The 22,048-nt window shown below is 29.9% G+C and overlaps 3 protein-coding genes across 4 annotated transcripts in view; all 3 read left to right on the top strand.

Annotated features, from left to right (window-relative positions):
• LOC125830831 (40S ribosomal protein S9-2) overlaps positions 1 to 9,555 on the top strand; it is a 396,173-nt gene extending 386,618 nt beyond the window's left edge. For both annotated transcript variants that reach the window (XM_049510007.1, XM_049510006.1), the window contains exons 2-4: positions 7,039 to 7,115; positions 7,820 to 8,201; positions 9,158 to 9,555. In XM_049510007.1, coding sequence (XP_049365964.1) covers positions 7,088 to 7,115; positions 7,820 to 8,201; positions 9,158 to 9,341 — 594 coding nt within the window. In that variant the 5' untranslated portion in view covers positions 7,039 to 7,087 and the 3' untranslated portion in view covers positions 9,342 to 9,555. The remainder of the gene's footprint in view (positions 1 to 7,038; positions 7,116 to 7,819; positions 8,202 to 9,157) is intronic.
• Positions 1,221 to 4,681, top strand: LOC125830834 (ribulose-phosphate 3-epimerase, cytoplasmic isoform-like). The gene is made up of 9 exons (XM_049510010.1): positions 1,221 to 1,243; positions 1,345 to 1,470; positions 2,692 to 2,696; positions 2,846 to 2,908; positions 3,010 to 3,116; positions 3,562 to 3,659; positions 3,870 to 3,962; positions 4,051 to 4,092; positions 4,290 to 4,681. Exons 2-9 carry the CDS (start codon positions 1,357 to 1,359, stop codon positions 4,443 to 4,445), a joined length of 678 nt encoding a protein of 225 aa, XP_049365967.1. The 5' UTR covers positions 1,221 to 1,243; positions 1,345 to 1,356; the 3' UTR covers positions 4,446 to 4,681.
• Positions 9,556 to 17,553: 7,998 nt separating the features above from the next.
• Positions 17,554 to 22,048, top strand: part of LOC125830748 (probable serine/threonine-protein kinase PBL3) — a 253,789-nt gene continuing 249,294 nt past the window's right edge. The window contains exon 1 of the mRNA XM_049509917.1: positions 17,554 to 17,562. The gene's annotated coding sequence lies outside the window, so the exon portion shown is untranslated. The remainder of the gene's footprint in view (positions 17,563 to 22,048) is intronic.

The following is a 22,048-nucleotide window of genomic DNA, read 5'->3' as shown; positions in this document are numbered from 1 at the left end:
TGTTGTAGTTAATTAAAATGGTTACTATGTTTGCTTTTGGATGATTGAGATGAGATTATTGATTGATAGTATATGTTTATGCAAAGTCTGATATATTAAAATTCAACTTAGGTATGATGTCACTTACCAATTTTGCTGGTTTAATTAGTGAGACATGACTAAGATTTGAAATATATGAATCGGATTTTATCTTGAGAATATAGTTGCCTCTAGTGGGGAGCTTTGTTCTTGGAAGTAGCACTTTCTGGCTCAAGTCAGAATTAGTTGAACCTCAACGATATGAGATATTGAATGGAAACAAAAAAAGATCATGAGTCTAGAGTTGTTGGTGACCAAACCAGAAGAGTTGAATTCAACTTGATTATTATAATATAAGGTTGATTTTTAGTCAAAATATTTTTTGAACAATCTACTATTATAGGTGTTTTAAGAGGTTTTGACACTTCAATTTTTTTGTAATATTAACAAGCATAACTAATTTTAAATAAAAGGCCAATTGATAGAGTATAAACAAGTTCCTTAAAATGAGATAAATGCTACAAATAGAAATAAACAAACAAATTTTATAAATGATTTTTCAAGGATAAAACCTCGTAAATTTCTAGACTTCAAATTTTGATAAAAGGTGCTATAAGGATTAAAAAAAAAATATTTAGGTGAAATAACAAAGTGTTATAAAAAAATATCTTATTATAATTTTTTTAAAATTTATTAATTGAAAATGCATTCGATTTTATTTTTACGGTTGAAACAACTTGTTTATTAACCGAATATGCAACAAATTTCTATGAAAAAGATTGTTATTCGAGAAATTGGATATCTTACAAAGATAAAATTGCAGAAAATAAGAATATAATTCTATTTAAACTCTAACTTTTATTTCATTAGGAACAAAACAATTTTAAGATAATTTTGTTGAGTTATCAATTTAAGCATAAACTAAAATAAAAAAAATAAAAAAATCGAACTAATCGAAAGACAAAACACTCTACAAGAAAATTTATAAAATTATCTATGAATATCGAATCATTAACTCAAAACCCAATATTAATAAATTAATAATATTTTTTTATTAGATTAAAATTTTGATTTACACAAATCACTAGTGGCATAAAGTTAAATGGTAGGTAGAAGGGTAATATATGTTTAGTGCTACAAATTTTCTCAGTCGACCGAAAAGAGAGATACGACTACTATCTACGCCGGCGCCGGACTTTTGATTGAACGGAGAATTTTACGGCCGGTAGGTATATAGGAAGCTTCTATGAGATTCTCGTTTCTAGTCTTTCGACCGTAGCTTTAGATTCCTCAACTGATTCATATATTTGTTTGATTTCTTATTAGCAAGTGACGAAGATGGTGAAGGCAATCATAGCACCTTCGATGCTGTCATCAGACTTTGCTAATTTGGCATCTGAAGCAGAGCGCATGCTCAACTGTGGTGCCGATTGGCTGCACATGGACATCATGGTAAAGCTCCTTCCTCTTTCTAGCATTTTTTCCCCAAGCTGTCTTGTTGCTACTGTTTTTTTTTTTTTTTCCAAACTTTTTTAGCTCTTGTATGTATTAGCTCGCTCTTGTTTTCTCCATCTTTGGATTGAAATTTAAGGAGCAGATTTAGTTTAAATGTCAGTTGTTATTAACATTGCATGAATAGAGGTGGGCAACTGAGCAATACTGAGGATTCATGGAGCTCTGCCTAATAATCTGAGAGTGATGCATAGTGGACTGGTTTTTTGATTACTGTGGTGTCTGGATCAGCTTTCACACACCTTGACTAATTCCATGACATACTTGATACTTATTGGTTCTCGCCAACAACAAGTACCAGATAACTCTATCCACCAAGGCTAGGACAGATGATAAGAAATTACTTAGTGTTTTTGTGATTGGAAGTCTTGATTTTAGCTAGGTTTTAAAAGACAATGCAGGACCACATGATCTCTTCTGTAACTGAGTATCAGGAAAACGAAGTGGAAACATGGTGTTGACAAGCTGGTGTAAAGAATTTGCCAAGCTATTGAATTCCTGCATTACTTTTCCCCTTCAGTTTTCAACAAATAATGGGCAATTATAAGCTATGTGACATATTTGGAGTGTCTACATGAAGACTGGGAGATAATCAGCTTTAATGATGACATGTTATACTTTGGGACCTTCTTGGTCCATTTAATGAAATATCTTTTGCTTATCAAGAAAGAGACTTCATAGTTACTATATAATGACAGTTAAGAAGGTTTATTGTACTTTAAAATAAGAAGATGATATTTCATTTTACTAAGTAAAGATTACAGAGGTTTCTGATAACATCTGGACTTTCAATTTTAAAGAAAAGTGGTTAACTACCTTCTTTATTTAGGTACAGTTCTGTTTTTGAGGCCGCCCATATCATGTGAAATTATCCCTCCAGGATAAACTAGGTAGTTGTACCAATTCCTCTTGTTTGATGTGACTCTACAGCACAATGAACTTGTTAAATCGATCGTAACCTCCTCAAACTGGATTATCGATTGGTCTGGAATTCTATGCCAAGTGTGCTTCATCTGCTTTTGCTTTGATTGTGTTATTAGTGATATCTTCAGTCTTCTCTTCTTTAGCTCAATAAGTATAGATTTAAAATGCTGTTGAAAATTGTTCCATTAGGCACTTCATTCATCAGCAGTTACTGAATGTTGTATTTGTGCATTGCAGGACGGGTAGGTCAGATATTCAGGTCAAGTTCTGGTTGTATGCATGCTAAAATGATGGGTGGATAATTGATTGAAAATTATGCTCATTGGATTTTTTCATATTTCTAAACACAAAAGGCACTGTAATACTATTTTTGCACCTGTCTCTTTTGCAGTCACTTTGTCCCAAACCTTACCCTTGGTGCTCCAATTATCGAGAGTCTCAGAAAGCATACAAAGTATGGTTTCATGAGTGCCCTATTTCAACTTTATTTTTCTTGTCCATAATTTATTTATCGTACAATGAAGTTGTTCTAACCGTTGTTCTAAATTTCTACAGGGCATATCTAGACTGCCACCTAATGGTCACTAACCCCCTTGATTATGTTGAACCTCTAGGCAAAGCTGGGGCCTCAGGCTTTACTTTCCATGTTGAGGCATCTAGAGGTGGGGTTTACTTTGCACTCTAGATCTATAAAGTATTTGAGGGAGAATCTCTTTTGGCATTTGATAAGTTAATGTTAGTAGCTGTTCACTATAATGTGATAAAATTGTTTCAGTGATATAGGAAAATGATGGGACTAGGGTATAAACTATGAGTAGTTTGTCCAAAAGGCTCAATAAGGGACATATTGCATGTCAGTGTTTTGTATTATTGGTGGTGGAACATCGTTGCATAAATTTGTTTCGTGCCCTAAATACATTGAGTTGTTTTACTCTGTTTAATTTGTTGTGAAACATTTTGGTTGGCAAATTGTTTTAGTAATAGGTTAATGCAACCAAAACCTGAAAACTGGACAACATTTTCGTAAAACATTTTATCTTTGATTTCTGAGGACTTTGTCATTATTAACTTTCATTTCTGTTACTTAGAAGGTATTACTCTTTGCAGATAATTGGCAAGAGCTTGTTCAAAAGATAAAGTCAAAGGGCATGAAACCTGGAGTTTCTTTGAAGCCTGGTACACCAATTGAAGAAGTGTACCCACTGGTAGTTCTTCATTATCACATTTTATTAGTTTTATTGGCGAATTACTCAGGATTTAATACGTTAACTTCTCCTTGTTGTGAACTAAGAATATAACATAGTTTTGAAAAGGAAATCACTTGTAGCCATTGCTGTTAGTGAAACAAGAACAAACTTAATGATATCTTCAAAAATACCTGTCATGATACACCAGTTTGCATGTATATTTTACAGCTTGATGGTGAAAACTCTGTCGAACTGGTCCTTGTTATGACTGTTGAGCCTGGTTTTGGTGGACAAAAGTTTATGCCAGAGATGATGGATAAGGTGAGAACACAATTTGGCATTCTCGAAATTGGATATCATTCATCATTTTCTGCATAATAACTTAAAGAGCCTCACTTTCAATTTTTAGGTACGCACTCTCAGAAAAAAGTATCCATCACTTGATATCGAGGTGAGCTTTTGTTTCTTGATGGTTTAGCTCTTGTTTTAGATTTCTGACTTTTTCATGTTTTCATGTACCATTCCCTCGTGCATTTCCCATTTCTTGAGTTATCATGTTGTCAAACCATACTGGATTTAACACTCACTTTTTCAAAGAGCATGCTGGATAAAGTCGGTTTATCATTCATATGAGCTATTGTGATTCAGGTGGATGGTGGTTTAGGACCTTCAACCATTGAGGCAGCAACATCAGCTGGAGCAAACTGCATAGTTGCAGGAAGTTCAGTGTTTGGAGCTCCAGATCCAGCACAAGTCATAACTTTGTTGCGAGGCAGTGTGGAGGAAGCTCAGAAAAGGAGTTGATATCAGAAGAGGCAAGATCTCATGTTGTATTTTAACAACTATTAAAAGTATACCATCTTTATAATGTTCGCGGAATCAATATCTCGAGATGCCTGCACTTGTTGAGTTATCCAAGTTCTATTTGTTGAATAAAGTTAAACATGTATTTTATCATATCATCTTGAAACTTCCACACATATTGAGTTATCTAAGTTGTTTTTTTGAATAATGTGAAATATCTGGTGCTGGATTTAGTTGGAAGTCCATGAGACTGGATGCCAAGTTTCCAAGAACTAACTTGACGGGTAAATTACATTATTTCAACTAAATATGGAGCAATTCGTCATTGTTTGTTTAGTTCACGTGTTGAAAGGGAAACTATCCTTCAAGCATATAACATGATCACTAGAAAATAGGGTGGACATGGTACGATACGGTATATACAAATAATCATACAGAAATCTAAATTTTGAAACTATATTAGTTGGTATACATTTTAATATTGAAATTTTGACTACTCTTTCTTGATTGGAATGTCATTTTTATGTTATTGATTAACAAAGAGAACCGCTTGTACTTCCTTTTGAATATTTATAAATGTGTAAGATGTTAGTCGGATATAATTGAAACATTTCTTAAAAAGCTGAAGTCACAATTCTCTATTATATGAGTACGTGTAAGTCAATCGAATGAACTATGATTACCAATTTATCATACTACAAAAAACTGAAATTTAAACTTAAAAATATGGAATCGTACCGAATTAATTATGTTTAGTAAAGGTATAATATTTTTAAAAATTAAAATATTGAATCAAAGTTTTCAATATCATACCATTCCCACCCATACTAAACAATATCTGGTCTAGTATTGTATTTGGCCTAATATATAATTTAATAAATCATTTAGTAGGCATTTGGCCATGCGATACCATATCATGATATGGTATCGTGAGATGAAATCAGCGTTTGGACATGCGATTTTACGCTGATTTCATCTCATGATTCCATATCATGAGAGGTGATATCATATTCTCCAAAAACCATGATATGAAATTACATGGTGATTTCATATCATGATTTGAGATATTTTAGTACAATACTTGATCCATTAGTTTATATTTTGTTAAAACAACCCCACATTTATATCTACTAACCATTTGTTTCCATATGTAAATAAAATTTATAGTCACATCATTATTTTTTAAAATTTATTATTCTCACCGACATAAAATTTATTATTCGCGCCCACATATAGTCACTTTAACTCACACCTCACGATTGTGAAACTTTTCAACATTCACTTGAAACAATTAACCGGCATGTTAAAATAGTTGCCGAGGCAATTAGTAAGATAGCACCAACATTTATACAACCAAAAATGACTGGTGTACATTCCAAAATTCGACATAATACTCGATTTTGGCCTTGGTTTAAGGTAAAATTTCAATCACATTAATAAATTTATTTTATGGCCTTAATAAGTGCACATTTATATTTTTATGTGTAAGCAGTGATGAAATATTTATGGTCTATGAACATGAATATATAGTTGCGGAGGATATTGACCAACAAATGGCTCAAAGTAACAATGTTGGTTCGTCTTCTCGGTCACATGATCGAGAAATGCAAGTTCAACGTGAGGAAATTGTTTGTACTATATGGGAGGATTATATTAAAGACTAGTACACTACAATTTATGTTCAATTTTTTTTATTAAATTAAAGTTAGATAAAACAATTACTTAAGTGGAGAACAAATAACTTTGTAATAATTTATTATGCGATTTTATAATTTTTTATTTATTTGATAAGATTGAATAAAAAATTAAGGCTATTTTAATAGTTTTACAACTTATGAGATTTTTTTGTTTATAAGAAAATATACAACACAAAAATTTCATATCGCATGTCCAAACAAACCTTCAATTTCATCTCATGATTCCATATCATAATACCATATCATGATTCCATATCATGATACCATATCGCATGGCCAAACGGGCCCTTAAATAAACCTTATTAGTCCTCCCCTCCGGCTTAAGTTACGTGAGACCATTTGATTAAATGTGAATTATTAAAAAGAAAGAAATACTTTTAAAATTAATATTTAAAATAAGCCTTAAATATTTGTATGATTATGTATTATCTCATTGATGATAAAATGATTTTTTTTAAATTGAATTGTTTTTAAATGTAGAAAGATGATCCATTAAAAAGAAAAATGTGTTGGCACAAATTGTGACAAAGAAGGCTAAAAAATTGTTTTTATCCCTTACATTCTATCACTCAGTTTTAGTCACAATTGATTGGTTTTTTAGAAACAGATAATTAATTTATGAAAATTTCTGTAGTAATAAAAATTTGATACTGATTAATTTTCAAGTTATTCTAATTAAATAAAGAGAATTTTTTAAAAAAGAAATAGGAAGTTATGTAATTCCCTATTTGGGCCAATAGTATCATCCACTACACATTTTGGGCCCAAAAATTTTCAACCCAAATTAGCTTTGAGAATTTTAGGTATTGGGCTTTACGAGACTTCACATATATATATAAGCAGCCACGCTTCCTTATCAAACCCTAGTGTCTCTCTAACCCTAGCTGATTTCTCAGTTCATTTCAGCAGGTCGCCGATTGAGGACGGCGCCGTCAACCGGTAAACATGGTGCACGTCAACTTTTACCGCAACTGTAAGTCTCCTTGATCTCATTGTAGATTTCTTATGATTATGTTCGGTGTTTTGTATGGATTTCTGTTAGTTTGCTTAGATTAGTAAATATATGGAGAATTCACAGTGTTAGCAACCTCCAGCTTAACATTATTAATTGAGTATTAGAATGATACGGATCCAAATGGAACGGAATCGACTGAATGAATTAGTGTGATTGAGGCTTAGCATGATCTATTGATGTTTATGTTTCTATATAATAGTTACTTCTAATGTAAGATAATGCAGATTATTTGTATTGTGGCCTGATTATGCCTATTGAATTGTTCCTTGTAAAATTAGATGGTTGTTAGTATTATTCGCAAGTACTTATTCTGAGCTATGAGATATAGTGGTCTAGCTAATTATTCCGTTTCAGTTTTGACCTTTAGGTTGTATATGATGGTATTTTCAGCTAAAGTGACAGTTGCCACAATTAAAGTTCAATTTTTGTCAGAAATTCTCTAAAAGCAAATGTAGGTTCTTCTTTCAATTTAAATTAAACTGCAACTGTGTTAAGTCTCCGTAAAATCTTAAGCCTATTTTTGTAAAAATGTTGGACAGCCTAGTTGGGAAAATTCTTTGGGCTGTTTTTTTGTTTTGGGGATTGGTTCAGAATTTACCATGTCACTAAAGGAAATATGGTTTCAAGCCTTTGTTTATTTGCTATTCTGTTGTGGTAATCAGATGGGAAGACCTTTAAGAAGCCTCGACGTCCTTATGAGAAGGAGAGGTTGGATGCAGAGTTGAAGCTTGTTGGAGAGTATGGACTGAGGTGCAAAAGGGAGTTGTGGAGAGTTCAGTATGCTTTGAGCCGTATCAGGAATGCTGCAAGAATGCTTCTGACCCTTGATGAGAAAGATCCACGTCGTATTTTTGAAGGTGAAGCTCTCTTGAGGAGGATGAACAGATATGGATTGTTGGATGAGAGCCAGAACAAGCTCGATTATGTCTTGGCACTCACTGTCGAGAACTTCCTTGAACGTCGTCTGCAAACCCTTGTGTTCAAGACTGGCATGGCTAAGTCAATTCACCACGCAAGAGTGCTCATCAGGCAAAGGCATATCAGGTAAAAACAGATTGTTTTCATCACATATTGCAAATAGTTAAGCTGTTTTTTACCCCTTTTAGGTGTTCTGTGAAAGTAGATGACAGCAGTTGTAACTGAATCCCTTTTAACCTATCATCTAATACAATAATATGTGCCGTGAAATGTGTTCCTTTAAGTGCAATAAGGGGAATGTTGGGAAGTGCTTTTCATTTTTTCCATTCCTGTATAGTTTTGTTGAAAGAACTATAATACTTGCATCTAATTTAGGATATAAATGTTTTAAGGTTTAGAAGGTGTCTTTATTCCCCACAGATATCCCTCAACAATAATATATGAATTCGTAGTACAAATTGCTGAACAAGATTACATGTTTCCTTAAGCAAGTTATTGCATGATTTATTCTCTATGAACCTATAAAGATAGTGATGTTGGCACAGTGAATTCTTTTTAGTGTTAGTTCTCAAAGATACCAAACTTTGGTTGATGTATTAAACTGTAATTGCAACTAGGTTTTCACTTTTTGCAGAATATGTATAACCATTTCACTTATTATCATCCTTTTTATATGTTAACAGAGATGTATTTTAGCGTGCTTTGAATTGCGAGGTTTCTAGGAGCCAAATGCTTATTCTAGTCATTATAAAACTTCATTAATTTGTAGAAAGATTGTATACACATTATTTTCTTGCACTGGTAGGTTAGTCTGGTGTTGTTAGATTACAAGATCTTGGGTTAGCTGTGTTCTTAGCCGTACATAGTAGATCTTGTTCCTTAGTAATCATGCGTAGGGGTTCTTGTTTTTTCTCCATACTAATGGTGGATACCTAGTTCGAAGTACCTACAGGTTATTCCAAAATATTGGAATGGACACATTTACATTTAATAAAATAATATGCTCTGTGAACTACTGATTCTTTGTTTACTTGTGTGCATTTCAACGAGACTAAACAAACTTGACATTAATTGCATTGCAGGGTTGGAAGGCAAGTGGTGAATGTTGCTTCATTCATGGTGAGAGTGGACTCTCAGAAGCACATTGACTTCTCCCTAACCAGTCCTTTTGGTGGCGGGCGTCCAGGAAGAGTGAAGCGAAAGAACCAAAAGTCTGCTGCCAAGAAGGCTGCTGGCGGTGATGGTGACGAGGAAGATGAAGAATGAGCTTTTGCGTAAGAACCCAAAGAAAGCTGTGTGGCGATGAGCTGTTAATTTTTGAAAGTTTTTAGTTACCTATGTAGTGCTTCCTTACATTCCTTTCTTCGATATTTTGATATCTTCATATATTAGAAAGAAATGTTCTTAGCAGAGATTGTGAGAATATTTTTATATTTGGATTTTGAACTTATCTTTAGAGTTTCAACAATTTGTTTTGAACGAAACAACCTCTTATTTTATGAGATAGAAGTGAGTCTAGTAAGTTATTCTCTCACTTCAACCTTTTCCCTTAAATAGACTGAAAATTTTCTACTGTTTTTCTTCTTCAACAGGACAGTGGATGCTAATTAAGGTAAAGTGGTTGTTTCTGAAAGATTTTTAGCAAGGATATATTATTACTAATAATTATTAAAAGTGAAAAAAATTATTATCATTGCAAATATTAATCCTTTTAAGCAAGACGATACTACACTTATATACTAATCTCCTATTCTAATATGTGTCCTATACACTAATCTCTTATCCTAACATGTGTCCTATATGCCTTCCGCTTTTAGGCTTTACCCTGTTTGAGTTTTCCTGAACTATAACTCAACTCTAAAAAACAAAAAAAATTCATAAAAAATTCATGTCTACCTGATTTGGACATCATTGTTTAATTTATATCTATTTTGAATATATTTTTTACACATCAATCCATTTTTAAATAACTTTTATAACATTTTGTTTGACTTCTGATATTGCTTGCCTAGAGTTATTCTGAAGAGGGTAGACTTGTAAATTTGTATGCATTACGAAGATGACTTAAATGGTTATCCTAAAATCCGGTGTGAGTGCACTTGACCTAAAATGAGATTATTGTGAACTCAGAATTTGGAATATATCTATCTGAAAATAAAATTATTAACCTAGAATTTATAAGTTCCGAAACTGTCGATAAAGATAGTGGAGATAAAAGGAATAAAAAAGTTGACGAGCAGCAAGAAATGATAGGTTCTAAAAGTGTAAAGATACTTAGACTATATCACGGAGAAATTTATATTAGAATTCGATTAATTAAGAATTACGTGTTGTAGGATTCATTTCTAAAGGCGACACTCTCAATATGATTTTTTTTCATATTTAGGACTTGAAATCGAATTATTCAATTAAGAATGATGAGATTTCAATCATCCTATCAGGTCACTGGAGGGAATATATACTACTATATGCTCCAACTTCACAATTATCATACGCACTTAACCTTACCATTCCAATTTTCAGGAATGATATCCAATACGAGAAAGAGAAAAATAATTCTATATGCAGATTTTTTTTTTTGGGTGCCAACTGGTATAGAATAATAGAAAATAATTTTCTAATAGTTTTTTTTATGTCTTTCGCTTTCTTTGTCAGAGTTTTTGAGTTCGAGTCATACAAATATACAACTATCTTTGTTATAACTTATATGGAGCATTTTTATCCATAAATATGAGATTTTTTGTACAAATTCAAATTCACTAGTGCCTCAAAATAAATATCAGACATCGAATAAAAATATCAAAAAAAGAGCTTTTGTCATTCACTTGTTGGAGGTCGTCAAATAAATCTTCTTGCAAATATATATATAATATCCCCGTATAGAAGATGAACCTTGGAGCAACGGTAAAATTATCTTTGTGTGATTTATAGATAAAAATCGACCCATAAAAGCAATCACTAATGCTAACAATAGAATAGATTATCTATATCACACTCCTACGAATATGGGAATATAGCCTTTTCCTAAACTCTGCTAATACAAAATGCTTCGTACACCATATTATATTGGATGCTAATCAATACACTATTCCAAGTTGTAATTTTAAAAACCATTTCTTAAATGTGTTATTGACTCCATTAAATTACTATTGAATTTATTCAAAGTTAATAGTAAGAGATATATATGCTGGCAGACAACAAGTAGTGGGGGTTTGACAAGAATACAAGCATCCACTTGGGAAACTTAACTTTATTTAATCGTATTTTCCCATCCACAAAATGTTTTATACGTGATTAATGTGTCTTGGCTTGCTGTAAAATAAAATCTCTCCGTTCATATTTATTCGTCCACAATTTTAAAAATAAATTTTAATATATTAAAAAAATAAATTTTTTTCCATATAAAATCTTTACACATTAAGTACTTATTTCTAAATTATTTTTTAAAAACTTAACACAAAATATTCCCATTAATATAAATAGAATAGTAAATACTCATGTAAATTATTATTTTCTTAATAAGTACTTCATTTGAAGTCTAAATATGACAAACAAAAATAAAAAAAGAAAGTAATATTAAAATAATATTTGATCTGATGGTAAATTATAATTGCATCAGCTAACTCTGTGTCAACCATTTAGTGTTATCTAAAATGATTAGACAATAGACATATGGTCCTTCAGACTATTATTGGTTCATGTATTGTGATTTTCCTACATTGATTTGACATGATAATAGTAAAATTAGCCCATAAAAAATATAACCGTCTGATTTATTTAAATTTAGATAAATTAATAATATGTACTCAATTCATTTTGATCTATCCATCCGATTCAAACCAATTTAAAAGGTAATTTATGTAGTCGACATGAAAAATCTTGCAAAATATAGAAAAAAACATGAGGTGGATATTTTGATCTCTATCAGATGAAATTGTGAAAAGAAAATTAACCATAAACATCATAATTTTTGTAAAAATCTAAAAAAATATAATATATATATCACACCTCTTAAAACTACATTGAACTCTAGAAATTGTTCAAAAATTAATAAACTGCAAAAATTATGCCTTCAAATTATGTGAGTTTTCATTAAATATTTTTAATTTTCATAGTTCTTAAATTTAACAATTAAAGTTTGATAAATAAATATTTACTTTTGATGACTTAAAAAAACCAAAACTATTCCAGTAATACTTAAAATAACTACTTTAAATCTACTATTTTCTCTATTCACTTTTACTTATCCACTATTTCAAAATAAATTTTTATTTTATCACTTCTAAGATATTAGAAGAAAAAACTTTTTTTTTCTTATTTTACATTCAATATTAATTATTTATCGCTAACTCAATTTTCAAGATTTAAGATTATATATAAAATTAAATATTGTGATAAACCATTAATATCTATTATTATTTCTAAAGTGGCGTGCTATAGATTTAAGATTATATATCAAAATTGAATATTGTGATAAACCATTAATATTTATCATTATTTCTAAAGTGGCGTGCTGTGGATAAATAAAATTGAACGGTGGGAATACTAATAAAGGGACATTTTTATCATTTTCTACAAATTTTCTATAAGAATGAAAAATCTTGCACGTAGGGTGGGTGTTCGGTATTTGATTTGGAATTGTCAAATTTCAGATTCGCTAATTTGGTAATTGATAGTTAAAAATAGATATCAAATATCAAAAATTTTAAATTTCAATTTGATAATTCGGTAATCGGTAAATTAAATTTCAATTTGGTATGGTATTTGGTAATACTGTATTGAAGTTGTAGCCAATTGTATTACAAAGTTAATACTATTTTCCAATCATTCCTATTGTTTTATGCGTAGGCACGATATAATAGAAGATCAATACGTAAGAAGACACCAAGAAAAACAAATTGATACAACTAAAAAACATGTATTTGTGTTGTTTATGTTCATTCTTTAACTTTCTTTTTGAAACTTGTACTAATGAGTAATGGGCATGTTATTACATGATCTTCATTAAGTAAATTATAATTCGGTATTCAGGAAGGAAATACCAAATACCAAATGGTACTAATGTCTCATACCAAATCCAAATCCGAATACCATAATTTTAAAATTTTACTATTGAATACACACTGAATACCCAAATATCGAATACCAAATTACTAAAAATTTCAATTTAATTCGATAATTCGATTTTTGATACCTTATGCCCAGCAATACTTGCATGACTTTTCTTGTCCCATTTTTAAAGTATCTTTCCATTTTCTAACATCTAACAGACTAACACGAACAAACATATGAAAATCATGGTCTCATCGCTATTTTAAAATTCTCTTTTTAAAATAAAAGTAAAAATTGCGTTAGGAAAATGAGGAGGGAATTACGACGTGGGGAAATCGAATCCTCGTCAATAATGTGGGAGTTCAGTTAGCCAACCAACTGACCTAAGATTCCCCTTGTTTTAAAATTTTCTATTTTTTATAATTATGATTTGTTCCTCTCTTAATCAGAGGCCGGGTTTGAACCTTAGGTATGAATAAATTTTTTATAGGGAGAGTTTACCCCTAAATAGGACTCCACCTGATGCGAAAAATATAGTTAGACTTCAATATGGATATCAAACACTAAGTAGAAAATAAAAAAAAAATCAAGTATTGGTCAATTTTGAGGTATCATTCACAATTCAATAAGAATGACTAACTTTTTTTTAATATTTTTTTTTCTGAGGCCGGGTTTGAACCTTAGGTATGAATAAATTTTTTATAGGGAGAGTTTACCCCTAAATAGGACTCCACCTGATGCGAAAAATATAGTTAGACTTCAATATGGATATCAAACACTAAGTAGAAAATAATAAAAAAATCAAGTATTGGTCAATTTTGAGGTATCATTCACAATTCAATAAGAATGACTAACTTTTTTTTAATATTTTTTTTTCTGAGGCCGGGTTTGAACCTTAGGTATGAATAAATTTTTTATAGGGAGAGTTTACCCCTAAATAGGACTCCACCTGATGCGAAAAATATAGTTAGACTTCAATATGGATATCAAACACGGAGTAGAAAATAATAAAAAAATCAAGTATTGGTCAATTTTGAGATATCATTCACAATTCAATAAGAATGACTAATTTTTTTTTAATATTTTTTTTTCTTACTGACAATTATGGTTCAACTATTATTTTGGAATTGTCTATTTTTTTCCATTTTTTTTATTACCACGAGAACATTAAGTAATGGTCAATTTTGAGATATTTCCTAATTGAAATAGATATTTCCTAATTTTTATGGGGCTACTGATTTTCTGAGTCATATCTTATGCAGCAGCCCATGTTATGACATTTTCTTCAAGGTTTGTCACTAACTTTTTTTATTTTTCATGCTGGTAGCTATATTGAATATCGACTAATTTAAATTTATGTCATATATTTATTAATTATGTAAAGAAAAAGAAGACTTTAAAATTAGAAACTCCGAAAGGAACGGAGGTCCCAACCATCAGGTGAACTCAATCGAATTTAGGGTATTACAAACTCGCTACCCACTCATTCAAAAAGTTCTACAAAGAAAGTTTTTATATTCAAAATTTAAATTTGAAATTTTAAATTAAAATAGGAGCAATTTAATTCGCTGCACTATATCAATGGTTGATGATATCTATCTTGTCAAATCCAAACACAATTAAACTCTAGAAAAGAATGTTTGGAACTTTATACATAACTTTAGCTTTCCTTTTTCACATTGAATTGATAGAACACAAGATCAATTAAACCAATTACATTAAATTATTGGTTTTTTGAAATTTCGTCCAATGTCTGATGTCTGTTTTAGAGCTTCGATTAAATTTGAATTATACACTGTAGAGTCCATTTTGAAAGTGTCAAAAGAATTTTCTTCATATTCAGGACCTCGAATTCGAAACTTCTGATTAAGAGTGGAGCAGGTCACCCCTCCCCCTTACTCTTACATGAATATAATTTTCTTTTTAACGGGTGTTTAGTAAGAAAGAAAAAAATCATGAAAAATAAGTGAAAATTTAATTTATTTTTTTATATTCGATACATAAAAATCAAATTATATATAGTTCAGAAAAATATTATGAATGGTGAAGGTGGAGTGGGGCGATAGGGGTGTTGAATGGTAGAGATGAGTAGCTAAGAAAACGAGTGTGTAATAGACAGAGAAGACAAATCCTTTTGACATCGTATCCAATATCGAATATTACTTGTAGAACTTGTTTGCCTTTTCAACAATAAAAGTAAGAGATTTTTACAAATAAAATATAAAAGAATTTTCTAGACTTATTCTTATTATTTAAATTGCAAAGGATTATGATGGACTAATTTCCTCTACTAGAAAACATTATCTACTCATTTACCCTTATTTTTCATGAAAAATAGAGAGGGAATCGTACACGTAATTATTTATATTTTGGTAGAAGAAATTAATCTATAAAAATCTCTTATATGTCATTTTCAGATTAGCTATATGAGTAATATATATCACAATTTAAATTCATACACGTATTATTTATATCGGGTCTATGTTTGCATGAACATAAGTTGATAAGTAGTTGTGCATTGTCTAATTTTTTTAATTAATATTATTATTATTTTTCTCCTATTTTCGTATACTTTAATTTTATAATTACATGTTATTTTTTTCCCCATATTTTTCTCTCTTACTTGTTTTGATATATTTTACTTGAGTCGACGGTCTCTCGAAAACAATCTAGATAGGAATAAGATCGCGTACACACTATCTTTCTCATATCGAACTTGTATAATTTCACTAAATATAGTATTGTTGTTATTATCTTGACCTACACAAGTTTATCTTTCGAATTACACCACATCAAATTCCAAAAGTATGTGTTAAAGTAAATATGAATTATGCTTTGAGAAGCTTTCCACGACTTTCCTCTCCTACTGATTGTGAAATTCACCTAAAATATTATGCATATTTTATTTTTAAAAAATTATCAATGTAGAACTCTATAAACCTACTTAAGCCGCCCTCTATGGAAAACGTCGCACATTAAGGGTGTGTTTGGTATGAAGGAAAACATTTTATGGAAAATGTTTTCCAATTTTCTCATGTTTGGTTGGGTTAAATGTTTTGGAAAATGTTTTTCAAATCAACTCATTTTCCTCAAATTTAAGAAAAATGACTTCCCTTCAAAACTTAAGGAAAACATTTTCCAAACCTCTCTTCCAACTTCAAACTACAATTATTTTTTTGTTGAAAAAATCAATTTATTTTGTTCCTACCCTCAAACCAACACCCACCCCCCCCCCCCCCAAAAAAAAATAAAAATTAAAACTTGTTTTTAAATTCAATTTTTTTTACCCACCCTTACCCCTACCCCTACCCCCACCCTCTCCCAAAAAAATATTAAAGATTATTTTTAAAAGATATTTCTAATTTCAATTTTTTATTTTTTACCCCCATCCACTACCCTCGCCCCCCGCCCCCCTATCAAATTTTTTTTTATTGTTTTTAAGAAATATTTGCAACTTCAATTTTTTATTTTTTCACCCCTACACTCGATCCCCCCCCCCCTCCAACCCACCCACGCCCTACTCGCCACCCCTACCCCAAAAATAATAATTTAAGTTTGTTTTTAAAAAATATTTTCAATTTCAAAATTTCATTTTTCACCCTACCTTGACCCCCCCCCCACGCACCTCCTACCCAGCCCCCCACCCACCCCACCCCTACCAGCCCCCCACCCCCAAAAAAAAAAAAATTTAAGTTTGTTTTTAAAAAATATTTTCAACTTCAAATTTTCATTTTTTCACCCTACCCTTGACCACCCCCCCACCCCAAAAAAAAATAATTTAAGTTTGTTTTTAAAAATATTTTTCAATTTCAAAATTTCATTTTTTCACCCCTACCCTCGACCTGCCACCCACCCACCCCCTACCAGCCCCCCCCCCCCCCAAAAAAAAAATTTAAGTTTGTTTTTAAAAAATATTTTCAACTTCAAAATTTCAATTTTTCACCCCTACCCTCAACCCACCCGCTTACCCCCCCCCCCCCACCCCCAAAAAAATTTAAGTTTGTTTTTAAAAAATATTTTCAATTTCAAAAATTATTTTCTACCTTAGTAAAAATAAAAGATATTTCTCAAAAAAAAAATCATTCATAAATCAAACACTAAAAATCTTTTCCGAAAAATATTTTATACTCACCAACCAAACATGAGAAAAGAAGTCAAAAATCAACTTATTTTCCAGGAAAACATTTTCTAGGAAAACATTTTCCATGGAAAACATTTTCCTTCATACCAAACACACCCTAAAAATCTTCCTAATTTCTTGACATAAAATCCCATCAAAAAATATAGTGGTCCACAAAATCAATTAACTCGAACGGCTAAAAATGTTCTACATAATTTGCACTCAATCTTTCCATTATTTTGTATTAATTAGATTTTCTGTGTATAGAAATTAGAAAACGTGGATATTTATATCTTTTTATTTTTCAAAAAAAAAAATATCTGCTTTTGGAAATTAAAACAGGAGGAGGAGAATAATTAAAAATGTGTAGATAGTGGAAAAGGGAGGAAAATAAAGTGGTATATAGCCCACAGCATTCGATTCTAATTAAAGCTACCTTTCACATCATATATAATATAGTTTATATTATTTATTATTTTCTTTATTTCTCCTTCACAAATTTGTTACCTATTTCTAACAATGACGTGTAAGATAATATACCACATAAAAGTAGGGTTTCATGTTGATATCTTTTTGTTTGATTTCTCATTTTCTGTTCGGAGGTTATATTGAAATTTTGATTGAATTTGAATTGCAAATTGAAAAGTTTATTTAGGAATGATACTTCTAACATAATTTTTTCATACTTAAAACTCAAATTTGATATATTTAATTACGGATAAAACAGTCTCACATGACTTACTACGATCCATGTTGGTTAATGTTGATGACATCTTGGCCAAATACATACACAGTCCATCTAACTTGTTTTAGTTTTCATTTTGTTATTTCATCTCAATTTAATTACATTTATTTAATTTTATTTTTTATAAATTATTTAACACAAAAATATTAATTACTGTAAATTGTTCATGTCATTTGGATTTAATCAAAATATCTACTTTTAAACTTTTAACTCAACTTTAATATTAATAAAAAAAAAAATCATCTTTAGTACGAATAAAAGATGTTGCTAATAACTCTACTAAAATGTTAAAATCCGATAGGCTCGGATGGCATATCGGTTAGTTTGGTTCGATTGTGAAGTTTATTGGTTCAATTTATTGGTTATCAATTAATAGATATGCTAAACCTTTATAGAACTATCCAAATTTAAAATATGATAAACTACTCTAATTCTCGATACAATTATAAATACATATTGAAAACGTTAGGATTATACTTTTAAAAATTCTAATAATCAATTAAGTTCAATCAATTTTATGAAACGTTTTGACATCCTATTTCCCTCACAATTTATGTAATTGTGTTTGGTTAAACTCAAAATTTAAAATAAGAAAAATTATCTTTTGAAACTCGTGATTTAATATTTATTTTTTAGTTGCTATTTTTGTTTAAAGTCCTTCGTACTTAATATCTTTCTATTTTTTTATTTAAAAAATCCAGAGTTGTTTTTATCTAAAAACAATTAAAAAAAACTCTTTTTTCCAAAAAAAAATAAATAAATAAATTTTATTGGGGAACAGTTGAAAATTGAAATAGAACCCAACATATCATATGGGTTCAATTTTTGAAACCCTACCCTATTTTTCCTTACTATAAGAGGTTATTTCCCTAATAAGCAAAGTATACGTCTCTATCTTTCCATGTTTTGGGGGGAAAAAACCAGGTCCATTTGATATTTTTCATTGCTTCTGTGTGAGAGTGATAAAGTCAAGAATTTCGCAAAAAAAAAAAATTAAAAATTATTAGGTATGTGTATATATATATAAAAAATAAATTAATTTGTATATTTAATATAATTTTTTAGGAAGAATAGTAATTAATATATGAAATTTAGAGATTGAGATTCATTGAGTGGTGTAGTGAGATAACTTATAGTAATATTTTGTTTTTTGATAAGAGTATTCAAGTTCGAGATATGATCAAGTAAAGAAGTTATCGGTTAGGACATACTACTCTTTTTCATGCATTTATCTTATGCAAGTTTAAGTTGATCAGACAAGAAGGAGTTGCTTACTTGCTTGTGTGGTAAATATTTTCACTTCAACCTTAAAGACATCGAGTTTGAGTTACCAAAACGATTAGGGAGGTGTTTCAACAAAACTAATCAAGTTAATTGAATTAATGAATATTGAAATATTAAATCATTAATAAAAAAATATTGATTTTTTTTCCATAAAATATTTATCAGATTTACTGTTTCTTTTCAATTACTTAGAAAAAGTGAGTCATCGATTTAAAAACAAAATACTAATAGTATCGTCTGGACAATTAGATATTCAACTTGTAAGTGCAACAATTCAATTGTAAGAGTGGAGTTTTACCAACTGAGTTATATTCCCCCGAGCCCAGTGAAGCATGCATGAAGTAGTCATATGCTTCTTCTATTCTTTTCTCCTTACGCAATTAAGTCATTTTGGACTTAAATCGAAGACCTCGTCCATAAAGTAATTACCCACACCTACGATATAACCAATTTGAGAAAGAATCAATAAACCTTTTTCAGGAGCGATTCATCCTTCCCAAATACAACATACAACTCTCCATTATACCACGCTTGGCAATTATTTTTAGTTTAATCATTAAACGATCAACTATTTAAATTAATTCTTGGGAAAAAAAAATGGTAGACATAACATAGCAACATCAGCATCATCCAAAGAGTACAAGTAGACCCACCATACACGTAAAGGGGGACCAAGTAAGGTTCCCAATTGTACTTGCTTTCTCATAATTATGTGTGGTTTGATCCTATTATATTTTTTTCCCGCCTGATGTTCGATATCTACTTAAAGTTTGATTGTTTTAAATTTATGTTGTGTAAGATCTCATTTATGAAAAACGCTTTATATCAAGTATTTTTTCATATCTAAAAGTCGTATCCTAGACATTTGATTAAGAAAAAAACAATTTCAATCTGTCAGCACATCCTTATTTTGGATTATTTATATAAATTTTATAGTGTTAAAAACTAATTATATTATTTCCCCACTCCTTTCTAAATTACAAAAGTTTCTTATAATTTATGATTTAGAACATATCACTGAATTTTAGAATATATCAGCAAATATCTGAATACATACAAAAAAAATGTAGCAAAAATGGGATAGGACATTCGAATACATAGCGACGATATTAAATGAAATTGGCCCCCACCATAAATTGGGGTTGAGTTGTGCAACACACGCACCTAACACGTATATATATAAATAAATAAATGTTTTTATTATTTCTTATCCCTTTTCTTGTTTCTTATTCGATTCCTTCATCTTATTTTTTTCCTTTTTCTTTCACTTTGTTCTTTTTATTTCTTTTGTTCATCATCGTCTTGTCACTATTAACTCAAAATAGTAGTGTCAAATTGACGAATTGAATTAGACTGAGTTAATAAATGAAAAATTCATTAATCTATCAAATATTATTTGGACGGATTTGAATGAGATTAAAATTGTCTAAACATTAGATTGTAACTTAATGCATCCAGTATATATCAAGGTTTTATTACTTAAGAAAGTTTCTAATTTTTAACTAAATATAACATCTCAAAAAAATTGAAAATATTTTCTCATGATTTTCATTGTAAAAACTTCATAGCGTGCCTTATTTAAGCCATTAAGAATCAAGTTTAGATTAAAATTATATTTTGTTTGATTAAAAATGTGTAAATTTATAAATTATACCAAGAGTTGGACATGGATTTTTTACTTAAGGAGACGTTTGGCCAAGTTGTTGTTTTTTTTTTTTATGGATTTGGACTCTGAAAAATATGTTTGGCTATAAAAATTCGGAATTTAACTTGAAGTTGAATCCCACAATTTTCACAAAAAAAAAACAACCAAAAAATGTTTTTACTTTTTTCACACAAATTAGTTTTTTTAAAAAAAGTCAAAAACAACTCTAATTTGTATTCACGATCAAACATACAAAAAAAGAAAAATAATTTTTTTTAAATCACAATAAAACATGATCAAACCCCTTCGTAATATTAAGATATCTCACCTTATAAATAAAAAGAAAATAAACATGACTCTTTAAATATCTAATGGGCATTACCTTTCATCTCATTCCCATTACATCGTTTTACCTAATATTTCAAGAGATTCACCTTAAGACAAAACAATTAAAGAAAATGGTAAAGTATTAAAGTTGCATTTACTTGATCCAAAAATATCATCAATCATCATTACCGATTTAGAAGAGATTATACTTAATTCGTAATTTATTACTATTAAGTATTACCCATTATGATTCTTTTTATAAACCTCCACCGTCTAATTTTATGCGGCATCTTTAATCTGACACATTAATTTAGAAGAAAAAAAACCATTTAAAAAATTATAGGTTGAATAATTTTTATATATCTGTGTTCTAAAAGTTATTTCATTAAGGGTGAAGATAAATTTTTAAAGTTAATTTTCTCTAGTTATAGTAAATGACATTCTTTTTTAGACGAACTAAAAGGGAAAAGATTTGACATAAAATGAGACAAAAATGGACTCTCTCAGTCATTTTATGCGGCGGCTCCCTTTAACTCGATATGGTATATAAGAAAAAAAGAAAAACTTTACAACTTGTAATCTAAAACAATTCTTAGATATTCGTGTTACTAAAAATTATTTCATTCAGAATACAAAGACAATTTTGAAATTAAATTATTTATAATTATAATAAGGTAATATTCTTTTTAGAAGGACCTAAAAAGGAAAACATATCACAGACAGAGAAAGTAATATTTTCCACAATTTATTAATAAAAAAGTAACATCTAGTGCATATGCGCTGCAAAAGGGTTTGTAAGA

This window comes from Solanum verrucosum, unplaced genomic scaffold (assembly GCF_900185275.1).
Source record: "Solanum verrucosum unplaced genomic scaffold, falcon-dt-bn FXZP01000154.1, whole genome shotgun sequence".
NCBI classification, from domain to species: Eukaryota; Viridiplantae; Streptophyta; class Magnoliopsida; order Solanales; family Solanaceae; genus Solanum; species Solanum verrucosum.
This window is presented reverse-complemented; position numbering and strand designations above follow the sequence as displayed.